This window comes from Octopus bimaculoides, chromosome 5, assembly GCF_001194135.2.
Source record: "Octopus bimaculoides isolate UCB-OBI-ISO-001 chromosome 5, ASM119413v2, whole genome shotgun sequence".
NCBI lineage: Eukaryota > Metazoa > Mollusca > Cephalopoda > Octopoda > Octopodidae > Octopus > Octopus bimaculoides.
In genome coordinates this window covers 104,814,093-104,825,871 of record NC_068985.1, presented here as the reverse complement: position 1 = coordinate 104,825,871, position 11,779 = coordinate 104,814,093, and the positions used below count along the sequence as shown (strand labels likewise).

At 34.9% G+C, this 11,779-nt stretch overlaps 1 protein-coding gene across 1 annotated transcript; it reads left to right on the top strand.

Annotated features, from left to right (window-relative positions):
- The first annotated feature begins 331 nt into the window (after nt 1–331).
- Nucleotides 332–6,994, top strand: LOC106881317 (ER membrane protein complex subunit 7). The gene is made up of 3 exons (XM_014931661.2): nt 332–528; nt 3,408–3,701; nt 6,109–6,994. The coding sequence occupies exons 1-3, from the start codon at nt 364–366 to the stop codon at nt 6,361–6,363; spliced, it is 714 nt and encodes a 237-aa protein (XP_014787147.1). The 5' UTR covers nt 332–363; the 3' UTR covers nt 6,364–6,994.
- Nucleotides 6,995–11,779: the final 4,785 nt, after the last annotated feature.

Below are 11,779 nucleotides of genomic sequence, written 5' to 3'. Positions count from 1 at the left end.
AACAATTGAATCTTAGTCGTTGTACTACAAAGATCCACCACCAGCGAACGAAATGAAAATTAAAGTACATAATATCCTATAAGCACAAAACCTGAAATTTTGGAGGAAGGCTAGTCGATTATATCGATCCTAGTGTTTGACTGGTACTTATTTCATCCACCCCGAAGCGGTGAAAGGCAGGATCGACTTCGGCCGAATTTGAACTCAGAACGGAAAAACCGGAAACAATGCCGCTAAACATTTTCTCCGGTGTGCAAACGATTCTGCCAGATCGCTGCATTAATTTAAGCATAAAATATCGGCTGCTATTCCGTTTTAATGTTTCCGGTTTTAAGTGTTTCCTGTTCCTTGACGTCACTAAATATGGCTGCGTCCGCTGTTATGTATTTTCCTTTCACACTCTATTTTACCTTATTATTATTGGTTTCTTTGTCGTGCAATGCAACCGAATCAGTCTTGGAAGAAGCTACAGTTCCTTCTCCACAACTTACAAATAATATTGGCCACAGAATCGATGGACGTGTAGAGGTAAGATGGTATATTTCAAACACTTTTTAGGAGCCTTCTTTTCTTGATGTCTGCTAAAATGGGGACCGATTTGTATATTTCTTTAATATCAATATTTCTTTAATATCAATATTTCTATGACTCTCATGAATTCCTACTATACTTAACCCCACTTTGCTCTGAATATACACGAAGAAAGCATAGATACAAGGATGGCTAAACATTTAATTTTACATTCCTTGTAACTCAATGAAAGATCATGTTTCCTTATTTTAGATACACATGTCCATAACATGAATATCATATAAATATATATGTCCATAACATATGAATATATATATATATATATAGTTTTAGGGAAAAGAACCAAGGTTCATGAACTCATCGATGAAAATCCAGTCACATATAGAAAAATTAATAATTAAAAGCACAATAACTGAGTATAATATAATACAAAGTAAATATCGAGAAACTTAATTTAATTTTAATAACTTGATTTTAATTGAGTTTATACCTGTAATTTTGGATTTTATCTCTAATATATATGTGTGTGCTTTAATGCGAAGTTATTTGTAAAAACATTTTAATAAAAAAGTGAACAATCATTCTATACGGTTTAGCAGTTTTTCTCTTGTTATTCTCTACGCTTACCTACTTTATATAATACGGAATCTTGAAGTGTTAGCTATTCAAACGACCCAGACTTGTAATCCGCTTACAACAGATGATATTAATATTTATTGAATCGTTAATATTTTTCCTATTATATTTTAATGAACTTCCAGTCCTCAAGCAATTCCCCTCTCACCTTTTAAATTGTTGTTTTCCAATCGGTCTTGCTTGATTTTGTCATCTACGATGCAAGACCACTTCGCTGAACTAATTTCTATATTGTACATGAAGTGGAAAACGTGCACTATTTTTCTAACTTATAAAATAGCTGAAATGTAGTTTTAAGCATAATTTTCTCATAAATTTAATTCATACACACTCACAAATTATGGATTCCTGACTGGTTTTCAAAATATATTGCTACAGAAATGGTTTTAGGACTACTTTTTAAAAGACGTTAAATTAAATAGTCTACATGTATGTATGAATTTTTGGATGTATATTGTTAACATTTTGATATACATTTTTTTAATAAGCGAACTGTATTTTTGTTTACATGAATTATGAGTTCTACATTTTTGAAGTTGTAGCTGATAATTTTTCTGAATCGATCAGCGTTGAAGCAGATATTCTACAACCCTCCATTCGTACACACACACAGAGCTCATCATGTGCGTACGTACGTACATACATACATACATACATATTTTTTTCTTTTATTTGTTTTAGTCATTTGACTGCGGCCTTGCTGGAGCACCGCCTTAAAGGGTTTTTAGTCGAAGAAATCGACCCCAGGACTTATTCTTTGTAAGCCTAGTACTTATTCTATCGGTCTCTATTGCCGAACCGCTATGTTACGGGAAGTATACACACCAACATCGGTTGTCAAGCGAAGGTGGGGGCAAACAAACACAAATATGTATGACGGGTTTCTCTCAGTTTCCATCTACCAAATCTACTCACATGGCTTTGGTTGACTTGCAATGGGATTGAACCCGGAGCCATGTGGTTGGGAAGCGAGCTTCTTACCACACAACCATGCCTATGCATACACATGATACACTTCTTTCAGTTTCCCCTCTATCAAATTCACTCACAAGGCTTTGGTGTGCCTGGGACTAGAGTAGAAGACACTTACCCCAAGTAGGACTGAACTCAAAACCTCATGGCTGGGAAGCAATCTTCTCAACCACACAGCCATACCATTGTCTTGAAAAATATTTAATATTCAGACACAACCAGAAGTATATATATTCTTCCACCCATGACCTGCTAATATATATATACTTTTTTGTTTTAGCTGATTGTTTGTGGTTTAAACTCCTTCCCACTAAACAATTTTTCATGTTGTCATGGGTTGTATGGGTCTGTTTTTTTACACAGCAGCTCTCCACTTGAAGCAGTCTTTTGCCACCATCTTAGATCAAATCTTAACACTTCTTTCCATATTTTCTAAAGTCTTCTCCTTCCACACGCTTTTTCCGCTTGTGTTAATTTGACACGTTTCACCTTATGATGCCCAGTTTTTTTCTCTCTGCACATCTGTGTCCCATTGTTTATGCACAATAACATAGCTAACATCACACATCTAGCAGAGCCTGCTTGTCTCCCAGCCACACGGTTTTCAGTTCAGTCCCATCGCATGGCAACTTGTCTTCTACTATAACCTCAGGCCAGTCAAAAACTTGAGTGGATTTGGTAGGTAAGTGGAAACTGGGAGAAGCACAGTGTATGTATATACATGTGTGTCTTTGTCTGTCTTGACATTATTGTAGTTGTAAATGAACATTACCATTATGCAAGTGGATGCCTTTGTTTCTAATTTTCCATGAAAATGTGTCAGGACAGGGAGAAATTTATTGGAAACAGGCAAGGGTGGGTGACAAGAAGGATATCCAGCTACACCTTATTTTTGACTTATGACCACAGAAATAAATAAATAAAAAATGGATATTTGAATGTTGGGCAGCTGTGTGTATGATAACCATGGCAGTATCTGGCAATGCAGGCCTCCCTCAACTCAGGCATCCACTCTCTCATTCAGTTGCATTTGAATGAAAATTATGTTGAAAAATATAAATTCGACATATGACCAGATTGACTTACAATCTGTCAGTCGGAATGGAGCTCAATCATAAGTCACAGAGAAAAAAATGTAGAAAATCTCAGTGAATTCTGTCTAACCCATGTAACCCTGGAAAAGGGGATGATAAAATGAGGATGATGATATGTAATTGTTAATTTATTAATCTATTTAACAAATAATTATTTACTTGTCTTTATTTCAGGTTCTATCTGCTTCTGATAAAAGCTGGATGCCTCATATCAAAATTTTGGTGGATGGAGGAGAATATACAGGCTTCTTAAAAACTGATGGAACTTTTACAGTTGGAGCTCTACCATCAGGTTCATATGTTGTAGAAATCCACCATCCTGCATTTCTGTTTGAACCAGCACGCGTTGATATCAGCTCAAAGGGTAAAATACGAGGTCGTAAAGTAAATAACCTTCAGCCTGGTTCATTAAAAACAATAGCCTACCCTTTAGAATTCCGGGAGCGAGGGAAAGCTAACTACTTTCAGGTGAGTGTGCTATTTAATGTTATCAGGGCAGAATTATTATTTCTCTTTTTGTATGTATGTATTAACTGGCATGCTTGTGTGGTTAAGAAATCTGTTTCTCAATCACATGGTGTCAAGTTCAGTCCCTCTGCATAGTACTTTGGGCAAATGTCTTCTATTAGGGCCCCAGGTCAAGAAAGCCTTGTGGGTGGATTTGGTTGAAGGAAACTGAGAGAAGCCCATACATATAATATTATATTATTTTGGGATGGTCATTTTTTTTTTCCAAATAAACCCACTCACTATATATTCATTCTTCACTTGTTTATTATTGTTTTTTATTTTATTGTATGTTCATTGTCTGGAAATCTTTCATTACACATCTGTGACCTCTTCAGCAACTCATCCTCCTGTTCTGTTTAGTCCAATGAACATACACACACTTGCATAATAGGCTTCTTACACTTTCCATCTACCAAATCCACTGAGAAGGTTTTGGCCAGAGCTGGGCTATAGTAGAAGACACTTGGCCAAGGTGCCACATTGTCAGATGAAACCCAAAACCACTCATGTTAGGTGGCCCTATACTCACAGTATCCAAGGTGCTACTGTTTCCAATGTCATGCACATGATAGAATGCACTGTATATGTCTAAGAATTGGGATTATTACAGATACAACGTGGCTTCTCTGTTACACAAGTATAAATAAAGAAAACACCACTGCACATTCTGTCAAAAATCAGTCCCATACAATTCTTTTACTATTGAAATATTGACCATGTCTAGAGTAAGTCTGAACACTGTGAAAGATCCAGTGAAGTTTATGTAGTTTTAAATATGATTTTTATTTCTGTTGTTTGTTTGATTCCTCTTTTAAGTAATCAATTTATGAATTTACATTTCCTGCTGGAAATAGATTTCTGAAGTATCTGACACTATTACAGTGACACTGTCTGAATAAACCAACACAAACCTTCTGCATCACTAGGCAATGTATTTGTGCATCAGTGATAAGATAAACTTGTCTTGAAGAAACAGAGCTACTTAACACTTTGCAGCTTAAATTTGTACTTAAAACAGAAATAAAAAAAGGATTTGGTAAAATAATAAAATGTGGTCGACAAGATCTTAAATGTTCATTTTGAAGAATGGTTGATGCAAAATACTCTAATTTTTATTGTAGTCTAATTAGCATCTTAAGAAATTTTCGTACCTGGTGTTTGATAAGCTTGGTCAAGCATTTCTAAAACTTCTCTAACAGTTCACATTACTGGTCTGCGATTAATTTCTTAAATGTTATTGTTCCTCATCTAGTTTGCCATACCATCATAGGTGAGGTATCTTTCATGAATTTGGATGTGGTTGATACAGCTTCACAAAGCAGTTGAAGCCTTTTGCTATCCTTTGTGGTATTGATGCTGCAATAATATGCACCCAGTACATAACATCAGGTGTAAAGTCGAGAAGATCCTTTTAATCTTGTTGAAAATTCAACAACCTCTCTAGTACTGTAGTCATGAAAAAGTGCATCCAATATATATACTGTAAGCAGATGGTGGTGTTAGGAAGGGCATCCAGCCATAGAAACCAAGCCAGAATGAAACCTAAAAGCAAGTTATGGTCTCCTGAGCCAGACCAGCTGAGAAAGTGAACATAAAACAATGTTGTTGATGATGATGATGATGATGAGACCCTTCTCATGAATTTGACATTTATTTAGAGCTACTAATTAAAATTGATGTTTATTGCTAGATACTTTACTACTGACAGAAATCTTTGCATTCATTGACAGCCTGGTGCCTCAATGTTCTTTCTAAGTTTAAATTTTAATCAGATTGACTTTTGTCGCTCTGTGGTCTATAAAATAATCACATATTATTTTAATTGACTATAGGTGAAGGAGTGGCTGTGTGGTAAGTAGCTTGCTTACCAACCACATGGTTCCAGGTTCAGTCCCATTGCGTGGCATCTTGGGCAAGTGCCTTCTACTATAACCTCGGGCCAACCAAAGCCTTGTGAGTGGATTTGGTAGACGGAAACTGAAAGAAGCCCGTCGTATATATATATATATATATATATATATATATATGTTTGTGTGTCTGTGTTTGTACCCCTAGCATTGCTTGACAACCGAGGCTGGTGTGCTTATGTCCCCGTAACTTAGCGGTTCGGCCAAAGAGACCGATAGAATAAGTACTAGGCTTACAAAGAATAAGTCCTGGGGTTGATTTGCTCGACTAAAGGCGGTGCTCCAGCATGGCCACAATCAAATGACTGAAACAAGTAAAAAAGTAAAAGAGAGAGAGTATATATCTTTTTCTATAACAAAATTGGTCATATCAAAAGAAATTGCAATTATATTTTCTTTATCTTGTCTTAATCATTATTCTTTTTTAATCATTATTCTTTTTTTCTTCTTTTTGTCAGATGCGAGAGCAATGGCGTATGACAGACTTCCTGTTTAACCCAATGGTTCTGACTATGGTTTTGCCATTACTTATTATTATGGTGCTACCAAAGATGATGAATGCCGCAGATCCTGATACTCAAAGAGAGGTCCAAACTCAAATGAATGCTCTTAATGCTAAACAGAGTTTACCAGACATGTCTGAGTTTTTTACATCTTTATTTTCAGATGGCAAGAAACCTATAAAATCCAAATCATCTTCTAAGAAAAGATGAGAGTTACAAGTTAAGAGCATTGATTAGACATTAAAAAGCTTAAGAAACAATAATAAAGATTTTATTCTCAAAATTTATCTCGAAGAATATTAAAAATACAGTTTTTTTTTCTCTATTCATTAACTCCACATATATTCAATTTCGTATACTGTGATTTATATAAAGCCTTATCTCTGAATTTAGCTATTTATTTGAATTTCAAAAGTAATGATTTGTTGCCAGATAATTTTTTAAATGAAAAAGAAGAAAAAGAAAAAAGTATTCAATAAAAATTTAAAAGTGAAAAAAATCATTAAATTTTTGGGGATAAAATAGAAAAAGAATATTCTTTAAAAAAAAATTTAATAAATAAATTTTATTAACTATTTAATTGTTTTAGCTTTACAAATAGATTTTGGAGTAGTTGGTTCACAAGATGTTTTTCAGTTGTGACCAGATGTGTTCACAGCAAATATTCTAAATATTGTTTTATTTATACATTTTTGTAGTGTATGTCTCTGAACAAATGTTATACGAGGCAAACTGGTGAGATTGTTATTGCACATTGATTGTAGACTCGACTATATAATATCACTATGTGAAGTCATAAATAAAGATTATTTTATTTATATCACACAAATGTGATGAAAAATCAGTTACATTATCTTTTTGGGGAATTGGGCAACCATTGAGAAATTAATCTCTACAGCCAGATGCTCTTCTTATCCCCAAGACTTGCCTGTTTCCAAATAAGATAATATTCCCCTGGTCTTTTGAATAACAAACAACTCAGGGGCTAGACATGCTTTCATAGAGAAGTGTAGAACAACTGATGTCATTTGTTAGAAAGTTATTTTGTTTACAATTAAAGTTTGAATGTCAAGGCAAAGAAAAGACACACAATTACATAATATACTTCTTACAGTTTTTGTTTAGCAAATTATTTCACTCAGAAAAGGATTGGGTCAAGTCTTGGCTATAGAAGACATCAGCCAACAGTATCTAGGCAGTGATTCTAAAGCGAATCTCTTAACTATACAGTCATATCAACATTTACCGTACTGGTTTTACCTGTATAACAACATTTGTTGCTTTGATAGTAGTGAATGATGTTCATATTATTGAAATCTGTTATAGACATACTATGTTTAAGAAAACAAATACCGTAGTGGTGGGGGAGAATTGTAGTAGCAGTGGCTTGTAAGAAAACCAAGGCAACAAATCTTGTCTAGTCATATGGCTGGTTGCAAGTACACATCATTGACAAAGCTCAACAACACTGAAATGCATCTGGCATATTTGCTAGCTGCTGCTGGTATGACTTTTTACCTCCTTCCAGTGTACACTGTGTAATGAAAACACTACGTCCATAAGAGGTTTTATCTTCAAAGAAAACTGCAGCCTGTCAACATGTATACATTAAATGTGATACATAGCTGGCTATTTTAGTTTAATACTGCTTCAATTGTAAATTCCAAGTTCTGTGCATATTTATTGAGAAGTTTGCTTTGATAAGATAAGTATCAGTTAAACACTAGAGTTGACATAATTGATTCACCCCCCCCCCCCAACTGCTGGCTTTGTGCCAAAATTTGAGACCATTGAAAGGTGGTGACCTGTCAGAATTGTTAGTGCAAAGAACAAACTGTTTAGCAACATTTTTTCAAGCTCTTTGCATTTTTAGTTCAAATACTGTTGGAGACACAAAATAAAGTACCAGCCAAATACTAGGTTTTATGTAACCAACTTGTCCCTTTGGGGGTTGCTGGCCTTGTGCCAAAGTTAGAAAGAACTTGCTATCATTACCGAGGATTGATCTTATTCCTGGTAGATTTTGTGGGTGGTGTGTTACTCCTGTAAACTTAAAGATATCCACTTGATTTTAAGTCATCAAGTGCTCAAAACCCATCTGATGATCTTATCTGTTCTTAATTGGCAAATCTTTTGTAGAAGCTCTACAAGACACACCATTATGATCTTTATCCATTTGTCTTTGTTATCACTCAGTTCCAAATACACTAATTACACTAAATACAGGTACAATTGTTACAGATTCCATGTTCCAAACTCTCACAATCTCAAATTTCAACTGGTTGAAGTTTTTCAAATTTTGATCAGCTTTCTTCATAATATTAAATATTTAATAGATACAATGGATCAATCAATATACAAATTTGACTTTGTCTTTAACTGCAATACCTGGCTTTATCCATTTCGATAGAAAAATCCCACAAAATCTTACATGTTTTCAATTTAAGTACTTGGTCTATCCAATGATTGTACCATGTACTTCCTGCTTTAAATCCCTATTTTTGACAATGCTTCCAGTGTAAAAGAACATGCTCCATTTCTAAAATTCTTCCTGGGCGAACTCAGGGCATTCTGTAACAGCATGTGCCATCATTTCATCTAAAATTCCACATGCTCTACATTTTGTTGACATCTTCTCCCCATATTTTTTTAAATCAAATTTTTAGTCTGCAGTGCCTGATCTTGAGCTGCTATAATAAGACTCTCTGTTTCTTTTTTCAATTGTCCCTTTTTCAATCAAGCCCAAGATCTTATTGACATACATCCTCAGTGGCTTCCCAAAATTTTACATGCTAAGTTTTCTCTCCAATTTGTTCAACCTGTTCTCTTTGAATTTCATTTTTGTTCTGTTTGCCTTTTCCAGTCTTGATCAACTAATCTTTAATCACTGCCTTTATAACTTTTGATCCAACGAGAATTAAGAGATACACAAAAATTATTGTGCAGTGAGAGAAAAAATACAAAATAAAAACCAGCCCTATTAATCAACATCTTCATTTCCGGGGACCACTGGACATGTTTTGGCCCTATTATGGTCTTGTTTGCACGTGGTAGACACGTTCTTGCAGAATACTGGAAATGAATATCAATGATACAATTATCATGCAATGTCAAGATATGGAGACACAAACAAACACATTTATAGATCCACACATAACAGGCTTTCTGTAGTTTCCATCTACCAAATCCACTCATAATGCTTTGGTTGGCCTGGGGCTATAGAAGACACATGCCCAAAGTGACTGAACCCAAAGTCAGGTAGCTGGGAACTAAATTTCTTAACCACACAACCACACCAGCAACCGACCCCAAAATATATATATATATATATATAAGTAAATGTAGGGATAAGCAAATTAGACATCAATATATTAAGTATATTTATATCAATATATAAAGTATAAATACATGAAATACAAAAAATGTATGTCAGTATACATATAAAAAGGTCGAACTTACACAGAGTACAAACGATATAGAGAATTAAAGGGGCGGAGGAAAAGTATTACAAATCCAACAACTGGACCACCAAGCCCCCAGAAACAGCTGTTGGATTTGTAATACTTTTCTTCCATCCCTTTATTTCTCTATATCATTTGTACTCTGTGTAAGTTGGACCTTTTTATATGTATACATATATACCTATTTTGTATTTCATGTATTTAATATACTTTATATACTGATCTGCCTAATTTGCTTATCCCTACATTTACTTCTATACCCACATATATATATATATTTCAGCTCAATTTGTTTTGCTCTTCTTTTCCAAATGGTGTTGCTAAAAGTAATTAATACGGATTGATGTCTCCTCTATCTGAGTTAAAAACCCGAAGAACTACATCATGTGACTTCTTTGATTTCCTTCCTTTTTTGTTTTTCATTAGAATGTGCAACCTTTATCTTGATCATTGCCAGATTCCAAATTCTTTTCCAAAACATGGAAGATATTTCTGAAGAAATTTTAGATAAGGTAATAAAACAAGACACTACTTGGAACAAACAAGAATTTATACTAATAAGAAAAAAATTTATACACATGCATTTCATGGTTCAGGCATGTCAAGATTCAGTAGGTTGGTTCTGTGATGGGTTTGGATTTATTCCTGCTGTGATAGGAGAGAGCGCTCCACCATTCTGTTCTTGTCTGGATTTCTGATGCTCCATAAAGACCTTCATTAAGCGTTGGTTAAATGCAACATAGCGGTCAGTGCAGGCTTCTAAACAGCTGGCCTACAAAAAATTAGAAGTATATAAAAATTTACTCACAGCTGACAAAACTATTCAGTTAACATTTTGAAGTATTTTACAGAACTCTTTAAATATCTAGAACAGTGGTTCCCCAATTTTTTTTTGAGTTGCCACCCCCTTGACACCCAGGCCTCACCCCAACTAACCATCGAAACAGACCTCTTTCTGAAGCAAATTCAAAGCAACTGTATTTCACAAATAAAACTTAACTTAATGAACCCACTATTTTGTTGTTTTTACATGAATCGTCACCCCAATTTGTACATGAATTGCTACCCCATTATCGCCCCACTTTTCTTCAACACCTCCCTGGAACTTCCATCCCCCACAGAGGGGCAATACCGCCCACTTTGGGAACCACTGATCTAGAATGTGTTTTATGGTTGCTGATACAATAAATAATTAGGAAAGGGAGGCCACTAGCTCTTTTTCTGTTCATAGTTGCAAGGCTTAGCTTTGAATTGCTAAACTGTATTTCTAGTCAACATTGCAGCCAATCCAAATCTCTAATTTTCGTATGTGTTCTCATTTAAGTAAACTATTGTGTTCAAGAATTTATAACAGAATCTGTGATGTGGTATCAGTTATTATGACTTTAAATTTTGCACATGAATGATACGCTTTAGCAAAAACTGTAAATGATTAATCAGGCTTAAACATAAACTAATCAAATAACTCAACATACAGCAATTTCAGCAAAAGTAAATATTAGAATGGAGTAGAGTTTAAAGCTAGGAAAGTGGTAATGGGAATTAACACCAAGTAAGATGGAATATCCAGGATTTGAAACTGCAAATGCATTGCTTTTGGTGAAACATAACTGCTGATATACAAATGACTATAATGATTCTATCAATTCTGACATCCTATAGTTTATTGAAGAAAACAGATGAGCAACATAAAGTTTTCATTGACAGATCTTTGTCGTTAAAGATTCCACAATAGAATTTATGATAACTTAAGCACGTTAGGAAATCATTCGAGCGAGGTTGTTGCCAGTGCCGCTGGACTGGCCTTTGTGTAGGTGGCACGTAAAAAACACCATTTTGAGCGTGGCTGTTGCCAGTACTGTGTGACTGGCCCTTGTGCTGGTGGCACGTAAAAGCACCCACTACACTCTCGGAGTGGTTGGCGTTAGGAAGGGCATCCAGCTGTAGAAACTCTGCCAGGGATCTTTTTTAAAACGGGGGCCACATTTTTCATTAATGAAACACTTTGAAACTTGGAACACTGGTAGAATGTGTCATATAAAACATCTTTTTCTCTTAGTCTTCTTAAAAAAAAAAGAAATCCATAAGTTATTCCATGTTAAAATTGTCGTATTTCTGTAATTTCAACCAATCACTGACGTCCATTCAGCCGATATACATTAAGT